Source organism: Heliangelus exortis, chromosome 24, assembly GCF_036169615.1.
Source record: "Heliangelus exortis chromosome 24, bHelExo1.hap1, whole genome shotgun sequence".
NCBI lineage: Eukaryota > Metazoa > Chordata > Aves > Apodiformes > Trochilidae > Heliangelus > Heliangelus exortis.
The window spans coordinates 1,605,228-1,621,998 of NC_092445.1; the positions used below are offsets into that span (position 1 = coordinate 1,605,228).

The window sequence follows — 16,771 nt, forward strand, 5'->3', positions numbered from 1 at the left end:
CTGACCTCTAGGGAGAGGTGAAATTAAACGTTTAGCAAATTTTTAAGAAAAGCGTGAAAGAAACAATTTAAGAGAGAAAACGACGTCTGGAAAAACCTCCTCCAGGTCTTCAAAACCCAACAAAAAAACCCCACGAACTCTCTGACCCGCACAGCTGTGGCTGAGCTGAGCGACTGTGATGACAACAGAGACCAGACAGAGACCCCGCACCGGGGGGAAACCCAAACCCCGCGTCGCTACCGGCGGTGACCGGGGGGGTCACCAACTCCGCCCCCTGTGATGACCACCCCGCACAGAGACCCCGCACCCGGGGGGAAACCCAAACCCCGCGTAGTTACTGGGGGTGACCAGCGAGCCGCTTACCGGGGCGGGATCACCATCCCCGCCCCTTCCCTCCCCTCCCCCGGCACCGCCACCCCCGGCACCTCCCCCGGCACCGGGCTCATCACTTCCGTCTCCCGCACTTCCTTTTCGCCCCTTCCGTCGCCACTCGCTCCGCTTCCGGCGGTGCTGGGCGGGGAGTTGCGGGGCCGCCGCTGCCATGTCCGCTGCGGGAGGCGCTCCCGGGCCCGGCTGCGGTGCCGCCTCTCGGTAAGAGCGCGTCCGGCGGGGAGGGCAACGCGTGGCCTCAGCGCCTTTCTCCCCGCAGCCTCCGGTGCCGCTCCCCCGCCACGGGTCGGGTCGGGCCCAGCCGAGCCGAGCTCGTCGGCCTTGGGGTCGCAGGCGGCGACTTGTGCGTGAAGTGAAGTGTGCGTGAAGTGAAGTGTGCGTGAAGTGAAGTGTGCGTGAAGTGTGCGGGGAGTGTGCGGTCCGGTCCTGAGCTCCCGCCCGAGGAGCAGAGGAGAGGCGCGGGGCAGGAGCGGCCGTGGTGTCCGAGACCCTGGGGCGGGATCCCGGGCGGGGGCAGGAGCGGAGCGGGCGGCTCCCGGGGCACGGCGGGGGCTCCGGGGCGTTCCGGTGCTTCCACCGCCTCTGCTGGGGCTCGGGAGCCGCTAAGGGCACTGCCTGGGTCTCTTAGCTTGGCGCAGGTAATGGGGGAGTTGCTTGAGCGAGGTAACCAGGAAAAAGAACTCTGGGGAGCTGGGGATGTGCCCGAAGCTGGATGGGGTGTGCACAGGGCCAGCAGCTCGGAGCAGCCTTGGTCAAACTCCCTGCGCTCTGCAAGGAGACATTGAAGGTGTCTGCAGCTCTTGGTCACTACGTGGGTTTAGTGGCTGGCACTGGAGCTTGTGTGACTGCTCCAGGAGGATGTGTTTGGGCTTGACCAGGGTTGGGGTCAGCTGTGGGGAGGGTCTTTCTGCAGCTTTTGCCTTCTCAGCTCATCCATACAACCTCAGCAGCACTTATGGTAACCACGTATTGTTGGGTTGTGTGACAAATTGTGCTGAAAAGCTGTCACTGCCCCATCACAGAGGTATCCAAGAGCTGTGGTACTTTGTGGTAATTCCTGAGGGATCTGTGCCTTTGGAAGGTTTTGTAGCTTTTCCTTGTAAATGTCCAGGGGTTGAATAAGCTTTGAATTTAATATCTCATTTTGTTCCACATTTTGTGTCAATGGGCTGGAGCACCTCCACAGCACAGTGATGGATGATTTGCTATAGATTTCAACCACTGAAGTGTAGTTATATGTGACTAAATATAAAACTGGATAAAATATACTGAAATGTTCTGATTGAATGAAAAACTGAGCTAGCAGCATGTTTTGATGTGCAGCTCATGTAATGCATAATGCCTCAAGGCTTAAAGCAGACTGTGCATCCTTGTGGGATGAATAACTTCAGTGCCTGTATTCTTAGTTACCAGAAGTAAGATTATTTTTTCTTTCCCTCCCCACAAGTCTGTGCTCTTTTATTTCCTGAAAAGTGCCCCTAGAAAGTGAATGTTTGTTAAAAATTTTACTGGGCCTGCAAAACCCTGTGATCAAAAAAAGAGCTGTAAGGGTAGGGACATACAGGAAACTTCTGACATCTTAAACCCTGACATAATTCCATTTAATCACTTGCTGTTTGCTGAATGATCTTGCACCCAGCAGCGTCTGCAGGCAGCTCACATCCAGGCAACGTTATCTCTTTTAATTCTTCTTTTTCTACTGTTTATTTTCTTGTTTTCCTATCCAGTAGTTAGCTCTCATGCCAGCCTTGCTGCTGTGTAAATTAATTCTTCTGGGTTAAAAATACTCAGTCTTGCCTGACTTGAAGAAGCCAAAAAGTCCCCATACCATTGCTCTCAAAATTTTAAAATAAGATAGGAAAAGTTTGACAGTTTTCTGATGTATTCGTGTGTGTCATAGCTTTCTGGGACCTAAAGAATTTAATTTTCATGTTGAAGAAAAACCAACACGAAGTTGATGAGTAAATTTATCTAATCTCTGAATGGAATGAGTTGTTTTTTTTTTTTTTTGAATGCTGTGCATGCAGCTTTTTCCAGTGAGGGACATTAGAAGTGGACCAGTTCAGGGGAGACTTTGGCAGAGTCCATAAGCTGAAGTAGGGCCTTTGGGAAATGCCTTGAATGGGGGCAGATTTTAGACCTAAAAAGCATCAGAAAATACTGTTTCTCACAGATTTCCTCTTAGATATGGTAAATAAGAAGATACTGATTGCAGGGGCTGTTTTTCATCCTGGTGGTTCTGCTGAAACTTCAGTCCCACCAGTCACTGATGGGCTGGGTGTCCCTGGGGATGGGCAAGTGGTCAGGGTGAGAGAAAACCAGGGCTGAGAGGAAAAAAAAAACAGGTGAGAGAAAACCAGCTTCAGAATGAGTTGAGCCATCATTCCTTCCCAGTCCCAGCTGTCACATACAACAAACTAACAGCCTGCAGAGCTGATTGCATCTGTAGTGGTTTGCATATGATGATTTGCTTTGCAACTGGTGTCAGCTGAAATTAAAACACACAGTATTATCACTTGCTGCAACTCAGCTGAGGACAAATATCTTAGTAAAGCAGTGACCTGCTCATTCATCTGCCATCACTCATTTTGTGTTCTGGATTTTCTGCAGTCTGAAGAAAATATTTTCATGATCTTGTTAATTTCCTCCTGAAATCAAGCAACACTTGCACATACCAGAAGGTCAGAAGACCTGGTTTTACGTGATGCACGTTTCAACTGGAAGTATTGATATGGGCTAAATATAAAAAGTTACGTAATGCCTAGACTGACAGAAAATCCAAATAAATAATGGTGTGAAAGAGAAAGAAGAAACTCACACTGTTATAACAAATGATAGAAAGCAGCTCCTTCACTATCCTGTTTGATCTTATCGACTGGTATTTGTTCAGTCTTTAATTTCATCTTCCTGTACCACTGGTAGTGTCTGGCAGCAGCGGGACACACAGGTCTCTGGGGGAAGGGAGGTGGCAGCAAGGCAGCAGCAGCAGCAGTGCCCCGAGAGCCTGGGGGTGAGCTGGGCAGTGGCAGGTGGCTGGCTCTGGTTTGGCTGACGGACACAGTTGAGCAGCTCTGAGGTCAAGCTGGGCCGTCAGGGAGCTGAGGCGAGGGCCCGAGGTGAGAGACGCAGCTTAAAAGCCATCTCCCAAGCTGGGGGTGAGGAACTTTGCTGAAGCCTCCAGCAGAACTTTCTGAAAAGCTGTCCCCAAGGTCAGCAGCTCTGCTGTCCTGGCCCTGAACCCACCTAACCAAGCCCCTGAAGGTGGGATATTTCCTGGGGGCACTGACAGGTTGCGTGCCGGGCCGGGCTGGGCTGGGCTGGACTGGACTGGACTGGACTGGGCTGGGCGGGGCTGGACTGGACTGGGCTGTGCCTGGCTAGGCTGGGCGGGACTGGGCTGGGCTTGGCTGGACTTGTCCTGGGCTGTACCTGGCTGGACTGGACTGGACTTGGCTGTGCCGGGCTGGACTGAGCTGGGCTGGGCTGGACTGGGCTGGGCTGGGCTGGACTGGGATGGGCTGTGCCGGGCTGGACTGTGCCGGGCTGGACTGTGCCGGGCTGGGCTGGGCTGTGCCGGGCTGGGCTGGGCTGTGCCGGGCTGGGCTGGGCTGTGCCGGGCTGGGCTGGGCTGTGCCGGGCTGGACTGGGCTGTGCCGGGCTGGGCTGGACTGGGCTGTGCCGGGGGTGGGGTTGGCCGGGGGTAGGCTCGACTGGGCTGGACCGGACTGGTGCTGCTCTTGCCAGCAGTTCCGTGCTGTGCCGTGCCGGGACAGGCTGGGCTTGACTGGACTGGACTGGGCCAGATGGGCCACTTGCCTGATCCCGGGGGCTCTTTCTGAGCTCCCAGCTCTCTAGCAGCAGAGCTGATGCTCTGTGAAGCAAATGGTGTAATTTGCTTCATTAAAAGCCATGGCTCTTACCAAGTGGCTGGATGTTGAACACCATCATTTAAACTGTTCTTTCCCTAGTAGAAAATCTCAAATATCCAGTACTTTCTGCTTGCTTTATTTTTTTTTTTTGAGCAGATTGCTCTTAGCAAATGTTGTTGCTAAGACACAAGTAGCTACAGATGTTCTCAGAGCTGATTACACCATGATAAATACCATGGCTGCCTGTGATGCAAAATAACAAAAGAAAAAAATTACTGTAGTCACAACCTTTTTAATAAAATCATTATGAGAGCTGAATACTGGAATGGTCTCTCTAAGAGAACTATAGATTAATTCCCTGGTGGCCTCTGGTGGTAGCTGTATAACATTTTGGTATGTATGACTGAAGTCTCTTATTGACAATTAAGTTTCCAGCTGCATGATGTCAATAATTACCTTTTTGTGGTTAATATGCAGATATGCTGTCTGACTGATAGAAGATGAAGAATTTCAGTATTTTGTTGATCAAATATCCTAATCTATTTGAATGTCTCTGAAGCATCTTTTAGAAATTAAAGGTAGTATTCATGGCTGTTCAAAGGATTGTTTTAAAAAGCTTTTAAACCATACAAACCATACAGCATTTATTTCTTTTCTCCAGAGCTGCAGCTTTAGAGACTAAAATTCCTAATAATTTTCCTGTGAAAATTCCTAATAATGAAAGAAACATTGATTTAGGGTAAAACTATTGTTATTGCCACATTTCATTTCAGTAATTTTCTCAGTTCATAACTATTGCACTTTTTTTTTTCCATTTTAAGCTTATGAATTTTTAATCAAACCATAATTTTTCAGTCCTACAGGACTGTGTTTAGGCTTGCCATGGCAGCTTGTACCTTCAAAACCAGGACATGCAATCTGCCTTCCTTGTAACTTTCACAGTTTTTAGTCTGAGTCTTCCCCTATTAAAAAAGAAGGGTACAGAGAGTGCAGAGAGCAAGCAGTAAAAAATCCAGCAGATCTCATAGCAAAGGTATGTTCTTTGATATTTTTCATGGTATTTTGCAAATATTCCTGTGTGTTTTGTGTGTGAATCTGTGTGTGTGTGTGTGTGTGTGTGGAGAGAGAGAAAAAGCAAAGAATAGCACAATACAAATCTTTGCCCTGAGATCCACTGGATTTTTTTCAGGGTACAAAATCATCAGACTGATGTGTAGCACAGCTTTCAGTCATTAACTCTTCTGTTTGGTTTTGTTGGTGTGGGTTGTTTGCTTTTTTTTTTTTGTTTTTTTTTTTTGCTGTTTTTTTTAAACAATCGCTACTGCTTCTGAAAAAGGAAAATGGAGAACTGCTTAAAGAAAGGGGTGGGTTTGACAAAACCAGGTTGGAGATCTGGTGCCTCGAAGATGGATTTTAAAGAGAATTTTTAAGACTTGTTTTGGAGAGTGAGACTGTTGTCTGAGGAGTTGATTGTTGACAGTGTTAGAAAGTAGGATTTGCAGCTGTTATAATTTGAAGTTGGAAACCTGAGTTCCTTTTCCCTCATTACTTAATTTGTACTTCCAAACACTGGAGCAAGGCACTTGTTCTCATCTGCCTGGCAGTTGTGGGATGACTTTCAGATACTGAGTGTGCAGCCTGAATATGGTATTAGTTAATTAACTTATGAGAACCATGGGAAATTCATTCACTGTGTTACTTGTAGGCCTGCTTGTGAAAGCAAATGATTTGTATTAAGCATGTCATTCCTTAATGGAGGAGAAAAGCTGGATGGGCTTCTCCTTTTTTTCAGAGAAAGTGTGCTCCTTTCTCTGTGTGTCACTGGAGCTGCAGTGTATTAAATACTGGAACTTTCTTTTCTTTAAAGTATTTTTGAAGGGTTTTTTCAGTTTGTGTTCTGACTTGTCAGATGGAATATTTCACACACCTGAAGTGTGAAATCAAACTTCACAACCCACAGAAGATTCTAAAGCAGGTATGTTTATCATGGTGCTGAGTGTGAGGGGATCTCTCCTCCTAATTCTCACACACCACAGCTGAATGCAAACAACTATTAATTACCCAAAGTTACAGATGGGTATTACAGAAAGATGCCCATGCATACAGGAAGTGAGGTTATTTGGGTCACATCAGTCTGCACCCATCTCTGGTGTGCTTGGTGGTCATGCACAGGTGTTTTGGGATGAAGGCTCCAAGTCTTCCTCACAGTGAACTTTTCAACCTTTGGTTCAAAGTACTGAGTTGTCATGAGCTGTTATTCCCAGAGCTAGCTCAGACCAGCACTTAGCTGCCTGCCCTTGCATACCACAGCCTTTATCATCAAGGCTCCTGCTTTATTGTTATCTTAAAAAATGTTCTGCAAACATTGCAGATGGAGCTATGCCTTGTAAAAAAATTGTTAACCCTGTGCTACTCCTATACCTTGTGCTACTTTATTAGTTTAGGCCACAATCTTTACTAATTGGTCTGAAGCCCCTTATCAGACCCAGGCATTTATTTACTCTTTAAAAGTGGAGGGGGGGGGTCCACCACATCCTACTGTGCCAAGTTCTGCTCTTCTCTGAAAAGAAGTGGTTTCTCATGGCGTAAAAGTATATTGCTGTGAAACACCCTGCTCCAGTTAGTGGTAGCTCAGGTGGCTTTGGCTACACCCTCTGATCTTAAGTGCCTGTAGTGTAGCAGCATGGGACAGGTTGCCATGAAATGCTCCACTGGAAAATACAGGAAGCTTAAATTCTTCTGGTACTGCTTCATTCATATATTCATTGCTATTCATGGCAAGGTGCTGGTCCTTCAGTAAGTAAGGAGTGGAAATAACTGCATAGGTTACATTATTATTCATACAAAACATTTTATCCTAACTTTTAGTTTAATAGGTACATCATTGCTCTAACTAAAGTTTAGTTCTTAGGGAAACAGGAATTATTTTAAAGTAATATAAAACCATATTCAAACAGCTTTTTCCCTAATCAGTATAATTACTGCTTGTTGGTTTTATCATAATATCCTTGACTTTAATTTAATGCAGCTTGGCAGAAGAACTGTTCCTCAGTGGAGATTTTATGTTCAAAGCCAAGGAAGATGGGCTTTAAACAAAAAGAAGGAAAGTAAATAGCAGTCTAACCTGATGCTGGAAGGGGGTAGCTTTCAGAAATTATAGTATCTAGTTTGAGAGAGCATGATCAAGCTAGACTTTGCATTTAAGGATATTTAAAACAGGATTTAGCTTATGAAACTCTACAGAGCTTGCTGGGGCTTTTAATGGGGAATTATTGGCATAGCAATCTTGTGCAGGAAGGTAGGCAGGGAACTGATGTGTGCAATGCTGCAGGCCATTCCTCTGCTTTGATGCCTTCTCTTTTGCAGTTTAGATCATGTGTCTCCACAAATTGAGCAAGCAAAATAAAACAACGTTTGAAACACTTCTTCTTGATGTGAATCACTGGAATCTCCTCTGTATTTGGGGCTGTGTGTGGGAAGGGGAGCAGAGCTGATGGCTGTGTTCGTTCTCCTCCATAGTCACCCCTGGCATGGGGCGCCTGCAGCAGCTTGGACTCCATGGAATGGGAGATGTCAAGGATCTGCTGCAATATCTCTTCTCTTACAATAACGATTTTAAAATGTTCTGTAATAGAAATAGGGTGATAAGCTTATCTGAAACACAGTTGCCTTGAGTTACATACAAATTAAAAATGCAATTTTGAGATTTGGCATGCCACACACACACGCAAAATAAAATTGGTGTCATTTACCGTCAGTTTTTAAAAATCCACTTTGCTTGCAGGGAGCAACATGCTACGTAAGATAATAGCCAGAGGGGGCTCAAGCAGAGAGGTGCTGGGTTTGTTTTTTGGAAGCCAAGCCCTGGTTGGTGATGGAGCCAAGGGCGGTCGGGGGGTGGCCCTGTGCAAAGATGGCGGCAGCGCTGTGAGGGGAGGAAGCGCGGCCGGAGCGGCTCTCCCGGCAGCCTCTGCCCCGGAGCTTTGTGGCTGCAGCTGCCGGCAGCCTGGCTCGGGCTGAGCCCTCCTGGCCCTGCAGCCTGGAGGGAATGGCAGGGACAGGCTCTGCTTTGCTCATGGTGCTTTCTGTGCCCGGACAGAAGTAGTGCTGTGACACCTGTGGGACCCCAACACATGGAGGTGTCCAGAGGAGGCCACGGAGCTGCTGGGAGGGCTGGAGCAGCTCTGGAGCCAGGCTGAGAGTTGGGGTTGTTCAGCCTGGAGAAGAGAAGGATCCCATGGGGAGACCTTAGAGCACCTTCCAGTGCCTGAAGGGGCTCCAGGAAAGCTGGGGAGGGACTTGGGACAAGGACCTGGAGGGATGGGATGTGGGGGAATGGCTTTGAACTGGAAGATGGGAGATTGAGATGAGATCTTAGGAAGAAATTTTTTCCTGTGAAGGTGGTGACCCCATGGCCCCAGGTTGCCCAGAGAAGCTGTGGCTGCCCCATCCCTGGTATTGTTGGTCTGATGGAGGTGTCCTTGCCTGTGGCAGGAGGAGCACCTAAATGGTCTTCAGGGTCCCTTCTGACCCAAACAATTCTGCAATACAAGCTGAAAGGCTGCAGGGCCATGTATCTGTATCACAGCCACTTATGTCCTCTTTGTTTTGCTGAAATGGAACATAAATAAGATGGTAAAATTCTGGTTTCATTTAATATGACTGTCACTGAAAAGGGAAAGGGATTGTGCTGCCCCTCTTGCGTGGTCTGCCTGTTCCTCTGCTGCTGGCTGCCCTCAGCACAGGGCTGTGTGAGACCACAGCTCATCCAGCCTGCTTACAGCAGTTTAGCAGAAAGGGTGTTTCTCCTCTCCCTTTTCTTCCTTTTCTCCCTTCTTTTTCCTCTTTTTCTCCTTTTCCTTTCTCTCTGATACCTTGGTATCTGCTCTGGTATCATGCTGCTCTTTCTTCTGCTGTTGCTCTTTCTTTCCTTTTCGTCCAAGGAAATGCAGCCTTGGAAAATTCTCAAACCCTTTTACCTTGGCATGTATGATACACGTGGCATATAAGACCTTTACCTGCTCTCAAATAAGAGAGAAAAAATCCTTTGTGTTTTCATGGTTAATATGAAACTAATCCAGGCTGCAGAACATCCCCATGCTCTGCACCTGGTGCTCCACTGTCAGCTGCTGCACGTGTTGGGAGTTTAAGTAGGTCTGGCAGGGGCCAGGAGGGGGGAAAGAGTTGTTTTCAAGGCCACCAGAAAGTTGTTTCTGTTAACTTGCTTAGTCTTTGCATGGCAAAATTTTCATGATGTGGAGGTGACTGAATGATCCAAACAGGATGGGACAACAGGCACAGAGAAAGGAGGGCTGGAAGCCTTTTGCATCCACCAAGATTGACAGCAAAGCTTCCGTGGCAGGAATTGGTTGTATCTCAGCACAGAAAGATGCTGTACTTGATTTCTTTCAAAACATTAAGTGTTTTTCAGCTTTTCTTCTAGTTTTTAGAATCCACTTAGATTCCACTCGTGTGGAATAACGCACAATAATGCACACGTGTGCGAATGGAAGAGACAGCTCTGCTGGGTGGGAGAGGAGGCACCCAATTGCTTTTGGTGCATTTGAGATGGAGCTTGTCTGAAGAGGTTAGGGCTTGTTTTTAATAAACTCTCTCTGAGATGAAAGGGTGAAAGAGCAATAAAACACATAGGTCAGAGTCTGTGAACATTGGTCAAGCAGGGGGGGAAGCCATGGAGGGACCCATGCTTTATCTTTTGCTGAGCAAATTGCAAAAATTAATCAGGTTATAAAGGTGATCTGCAAAATTTCTTTTTCATGGTTTTAAAACCCTGATGGATAGCATGTTTTGTATAATATATAAGATCTCTGTGCTAATTGCTACTGGGTTACTTAGCATCCAAAATAAAAATATTTTATAAATTTTCGTCAACCTTCTCTTTTTGAAAGACTCAATTAAAATAATAAACTTACTTTGTGAATTTGGCCATAAACAGTGCTGCATGTAAAAACATTTAGGTATGTGGTCTTGTCCTGATTTTTTTTTTTTTTTGTGTGTGTTATATAAATGTTCTAAATTAAAACAGGTTAGATTGAATCACTCTGTTTACTGACCTAGTAGGGCAGACTTGATCATTTAAAGTGTCTTTGAAATCATGGTGTACATGTTTGATTGATACATTAGCTTCTGTAGTCAGTGGGGTACAAGTAAATTATACAGAAATGTGCCACGTGTGTAAAAAAGTCAGTAACTTGAAGCTTAAATCTAAATCCCTTGCTTATGAAGTCTTTCCCTATATGAATTTTTTCTTTTACTTGGAGTAGATAACGTGAGTTTAGAAAGCTTGTGGGTGGAATATATAATAATTAGTGTTCTCTGATAGCCTAAATGATAAGCCCCCCAAAAGTACATAAAGCTATGAACACCTTTTTTGACAGGCTTTGAAGACTGCTGAGAAACACAAGATTTGAATCATTTAAGCATTAGAATAGTAATACCCATGGAGGAGCCACAAGACTTACCTGAACAACCAGTAAGTACATTTTAAAAGTCTGAAAATGCACATATAAAACAAATCTGTGATCCCACAAGTTCAATATAGTTATTTTTATTAATAATGGATTATCCTTAGTGTATTTATCTAGAAGTGAAAAATCATTTTGCTGTTAGTAAAATGTGTTGTACATTTAGTTTACTGTAATTGTACAGGCAACAATAATAAAAGGAATAGTTATGTATGCTTCATCTATAAAGTTTCTATACAAAATTGTGCCTAATAATTGCTTGTTATACTCAGAAAACCAGACCATTTCAAGACTGCTCTGGAGAAACTAAAATTTACTCTTTTAATGACAGAATCAGCGTGCTGGTTATTGCATTGTGTGGCATTTCTTTCTTCTTTTGCTTAAGATATTGAAAAGGTCCCATGAACCATCATCTCCACAGGTGAAAAGCCTTTAAAAAAATTCTTAATTTAAGTGTTTTTGACTGGGGAAACAAGTCATAAGTTAAAATTGCTGTCCAGACATCTTAGATATTTTCAATGCTGTCTGTATTACCTGTACCTTTCAGTGCCACATCACAGTTGCAGAAGTTTTGGGAACAGCAATTATTAATGCAGTATGGTATGAAGTTAAATTTCTATCTCTAATGCATAATATCATAGGAATTAAGCAAAAATGTTTTATATTCTCAAATTAATTTACATTCCCAAATTAAACCTGGTGTAAACTTAACAGGAATTTGCCAAGTTACCTTGAAAGTAAATTTTATTTTAATTTTGGACACCTTCTCAAATGCACGTGAAAATAAGGAATATGCTGAGGGCAACTGTATAATGTTCCCATTGGAAAGTTTTATATGCTTTTTAAAGTGGTTATGTTCTTCAGCTGATTACTTAAAAAATGACCTAGGAACAAAGTTGAATGAAATAGAAATTTACAATTAAAAAAAAAATTTCCTGAGACAATATACAAATTTTGTGTACATAATAGGTACAAAAATTGATACCAATCAACAGAAAGTTAATTAGAATTTTAGATATTTGTAGGATTAAAAATTAATGTGTCTGTTAAAAAAGGAAGTATATCTATTACATTTTTACATAATGAAAATTGTCTATAAAATTTTAGTCTTCAGGTCATGAGAGACAGCATACAGAAAAGTTTCAGTATGTGAAAGCATCCTCTGTAAGTCTGCTGTAATTTTTATTGGGAGGTTTTCTTGGTAACTTCTTTCAATTATCTTATGCCACTTGGTCATTCTGGAGCAAAATATGAGACTATATTGATCACAACTATGAAGTAAGGTGCTTTTTTTGTGTTTCTACTCTTGCAGGAAAAAATTAAAAGAACAATCCTTTTGGATTTTTTTGTACTGAAACCACTAAGTGAATTTTCTGAACTAAAAAAAAAAAAAGAAAACTGAAGTCAGCTTTGCAAAATCCTGTCAATCACAGCATTTGTAGTATACAAACTTATCTTTATTCCCAAATGATTTTGCTTTTGTTAATCAGAGGAACAAGATTTGCATGTTACTTCAAAAAAATAATGTTTATGGTGAACTGTTGATAGCTGAATCCAAAAAAGGAGTTTGTAGAGAATTCACCATGCTTTGAGTTCCATGCATTTTATTTCAAAAATAATACTTTTTAAAAAAGAATAATTTTATTCTGTTGGTGTGGACTGGTGTTAATAATTGCTTCAATGTATACCATGTGTCTTTTCTAAAATAATGGTAGACTTTTCACTGTCTCCCTACATACCTCCTGGCCTGTTGAACAGACACATCTTTTCTCCCTCTTTTTTGAATATTTCTTCCTTTTTCAGGTCCAAATTAGAATGGCAAAGTTTCTGTGCACATTGTATTGGTAGCAAACAGAACCAAACATGGGAAAAATGACCTCCTGGCCTTCTCATGACAAAAAAGTTCTTAATGACAACAAATTATTAATCTGGATTAGTTTTTAGAAATAATCCTGTATCTCAATTGTTGAATGCATTGTGGATTTATGTAGTTGATTTTTGTAATATTTTGTTTAATATTGAATGCTCGAAAATGTGAAAAATCTCCAATTTTTAAGGGATTGTGAACCTGTGTAGCACTCACTGCAGACATCCACAAGGTTAATTTCTGTCTGGAATTCAGGACAACAAGGGCAACCCAGTCAGTGATAGGGAGAAAGAATATTATGGGGAAGGGCTCCAGAAAGACCCAACTCTGCCAAAGGTGTAGAGAAAAAACAGCGGTGATGAAGATTTTTAACTGAAATTAAAGGATTTGCAATGAAATTCTGCATTGATGACTTGTGTGCAGTGCTCTGCTGGCAGCATTGCCACAGTCTTAAACAGTTTTGGCAGTGTTTGCTCCAACAAGTCATCACCTTGCTTGGTGGCTGCCTCGGAGTTTGGGTTTCCCTGGCCCTGCTTGGGCTTGGAAATGAAACTGTGAATGTCAGAATGAGGGTCAGGTTCAGGCACAGAGCAGCATCTTAGGCTGCTTATCTTGTGGCATGTTATCTTGACATCAGGAGGATGCTTTGATGCTGGCTCTGTAAATAAAACCAAACTCCAGTGCTGGAAGTTCTGGGGCAGAAAGTGAATTTATTTATTTATCTATTTATTTGTTTGGTTTTTTTATTTAAAAAAATCAACATAAGCCCTGGAAATAGCACCTTACAAGTACCTTCTGAAACCTCTCATTCACTGTAGAGCAGCTTAGTGAGATCATGTCTTAAGCACATAAAGTTGTAACTGGAATCACTGAGGTACACCATATCTTTTTCCCTGTTTTCTTTTTCTCCTTTTTTTTTTTTTTTCTTGTTTATTTTTGAAAATAATGAATTCGCTTCTCCTTCGTGAGAACAGTCTTAAAACTCTGATCCTGTCACTTTAGAGGGGACAAAAAAACCCACAACCCCTCAGCATCTCTCCTGAGGTTCTCAGAGGGATGTATGTGTTGAAAGGAGGCATTTGAAGAGGTTTCACAGCTTGTTCTAAACTTGTGCATTGCTTTTCTGGGTTCCAGAGCCAGAGTGTGAAACTCTCTCCCATTATTTATTCATTGCAAAAAAAAAATTAAAATTAATTGTTGACTTAAACGAAAGCCAATTTAAGATACTGTTCTCTGTATAACACTTAAAGACACATTTCTGGCAGAGGGGGAAGATTTCCTCTCAGAGGAAGATGAGGCACCACCATAGCATCACAGGGTAGATACTCATCAAGACAGAAGTTCCAGTCCAGGACCCAAAGTCAGCAAAGCAGAAGAGCACTTGTTTGAGGTCTAGTCCTGACTTTTGAGTGATGTTTTAGAAACAGCTGTTCCTAAAACATATTTTCACGTTGTGGTGAAAGTGTCAATAAAACTGATGTGTTCTTGCAAAACCTCACTTCTTTTTTTTTTTTTTTTTTTTTTTTTTTTTTTTTTTGGGGGGTTTAGTTTTGTTTTCTTGGAGGTTTTTTTTGGGGGTATTTTGATAATTGAGCTGAACAAGCCAGTGCTTTCTGATGTGTAATACTTTACACAGGGATGGATCCCACTGGCCACCTACAGAAATGATAAGTGCTGTACAGTTTTTACTCTGAAACAAAAATTGGAACTCCTAATTTAGTGCAGAAAAAATAATCAATTTTCTGCCTTTACATAGTACTTAAATATAGGGGTGGGAAAAGCAAATGACCCAAGTTTATGGCAGTTGTGCAGAATCTATGCAGAGTGAAGTTTTTCTTAGATTTTATGGCTGTTTTATCCAGTTTCCATAAATTGTCCTTACCAGACATTTGTAGATGTTTCATCTGTTCATTACTTAAATGTAAGAAGGCAATTTTCTAATTAGGAAAAAGCCTTGTTTTCAGATAAAGAACCCATGGTTACCCTGCTCAGCTCTCTGCAAGGCTTTCTGCATTTAAACACTAATGCCAACTCTATAGTAACCACAGAGGTCTGTGTGCCCAGATCCTGTCAAGGACAGCTCCTCTTAGTTCTGTCTCTAAATGTTTTTGTCTTTGCAGGTGAAAAAAGCCAAGATGCAGGAATCCAGAGAACAAAGCTTGAGGTATGTAGTTTTGAATTTGATTTTAGAGTGGAACAGTTATTGTTCTAAGCTTCTGTTTTAGAAGCTTGCATGTAATTTTATTTTTGCATCAAATTGAATAATGGCAAATATAAGTCACTTTTGTGTTATATAATTTTGATATTAATAAAAAAATTAACTGGCTCTTTAACAGCTGCAGATTGACTGTGTGCCACGAAATCACAATGGTTTTTTACTCAAATTAAAATGGTAGACATACCTGAGTATGCCATAGTCTGTTAACTGCAGCAGTAGTGGATCAAGGGTTGGACTTGATGATCTCTGAGGTCCCTTCCAACCCAGCCCATTCTATGATTCTATGCATAGAAAAATGTTTTCTTGGTTTGGTTAAGCCTCAGTCCCTCTCAGTAGCCAAAGGAAGGAAGCTCACATCCCTTATAACCAAACCCCTGGCACTCATTAGCCAGCTGCCCACTTAACCTTCTGCCCCAGGGGATTATCTCCAACTATCCTGGGGCAAGGAGAAAGAACAGCCCCAGGGGAGGGTGAAGCCACCAGGGTGCTGCTGTCCAGGTCAATGTCACACACTTTTGTGTTTCTCCTTTTCCCAACCTGCAGGGTCCAAGTAAATGCCACCACGAGTGGTGTGTTGTGACCCTGCTGTCACAGACTCCCATCTCCACAGGCAGTTGCCTCACTGGTTTGTCCCTGAAGACCAGTATTGAAGCATCTTGAACTGGGAGTTAGTTCTGTACTTAAGAACTGTTCACAGGTTACTGGATTACTTTGGATTTGTCAGGCACCATTACAGTTCTGTGTCAACATTTGCTTTGTTCATGTTTAGAGTTAGAAGTACAGATAATGCATTAATGAATTTTTTTCCTTTTATGATTGCCTTGTTAGCTTTAGTATTATTACTGCTAGCTCTGCAGCATAGCTTTTCATGCCATTTGGAGGCTGTATGTTACTCTGATAATCTTAGGCTGACTTTTTACAAGGTGAAAGAGACAAAGCAAAACTGCTCATTGCTGAGAAAGGAAGATCTGCTTGTAGCTCAGCTGTGCACCAAGCACGGTGCTGGCTGGATCCCTCCATGAGTTGGGTCTGTTCAGTGTCCCAGCAAAAGTAATGCAGAGTTTTTGTGCTGGATGAGCAAAACAATCTCTCATGGACAGCCTGATGGGTACCTGAGCTGATGGAAAGCAGCAGGAGAGAAATGCATAGTGCCTGCTGAGGTGCCAGTGAACTCCAGCCTTATCTGGACAGCCCAGCTGGTGAGTGAATGTGCTGGAGCTGATGGAAGTTTAATGGAAGAGCTGAAAATCTCTCTCTTGGGATCTCTGGCTGAAGTATCTGAGAGTGCAGAGTACTAAGAGTTTGCCTCAGGAATATCCAACCCAGGAATTACGATGGCCAAAGATGTTAATTTAAAAGTTCATAATGCTAATGAGCCTTTGTTTTTCCTGGCAGTCATGTGAGCAACGCAGAAGTCAGTGATCAGAAACCTGAATCTACAAGCCTGGGTTCAAACCTTTCCATGTCCAGTGAGAGTAAGTATCTTCTGGAGTTCTGCTCCCACCAACTTTCCTCTTTTCCTCCATTAGTCTTATTAATTGCTTCATCAAGCTAATCCTTAGCCTTGACTCAATTTCAGTCATACAGTTAAAGTTTGCTGTGTTGCTTACAAAGCCTTGATGCCTGATGGGTAAGCAAGTATCTTTCTAACAAGTATTTTTGTGTCCTTGCCCCCTTGCTGCTGGGTACAGCTATGGCTTATCCATACCTTGATTTTTCTTGAGGGGTGGGGTTGACTTGATCAATAGTGATGCCTATTTGTAAAGTACATTATTTTTATAAATCATTATCTCTACACAGCTGGTTGATTCTTAAGTGGTAAGTTGCCATACACTTAGACCCTGAACTCTATTGAATTCAGAATGTCCTTATTAAATAAATGAAGGGGAAACTGAGACAGAAAATAAAAAAACTGCATAGTAAGTGAGAGGTGGAATGCTCT

The 16,771-nt window shown here is 42.9% G+C and overlaps 1 protein-coding gene across 3 annotated transcripts in view; it reads left to right on the forward strand.

Moving 5' to 3' along the window:
- The first annotated feature begins 458 nt into the window (after nucleotides 1-458).
- EYA3 (EYA transcriptional coactivator and phosphatase 3) overlaps nucleotides 459-16,771 on the forward strand; it is a 44,441-nt gene continuing 28,128 nt past the window's right edge. For 2 of the 3 annotated variants that reach the window (XM_071768001.1, XM_071768003.1), the window contains exons 1-4: nucleotides 459-591; nucleotides 10,658-10,752; nucleotides 14,732-14,775; nucleotides 16,225-16,304. In XM_071768001.1, the coding sequence (XP_071624102.1) occupies nucleotides 10,720-10,752; nucleotides 14,732-14,775; nucleotides 16,225-16,304 (157 nt within the window). In that variant the 5' untranslated portion in view covers nucleotides 459-591; nucleotides 10,658-10,719. Of the gene's footprint in view, nucleotides 592-9,717; nucleotides 9,847-10,657; nucleotides 10,753-14,731; nucleotides 14,776-16,224; nucleotides 16,305-16,771 lie in introns of those variants that run through there. The other variant, XM_071768002.1, reaches the window with a different exon arrangement.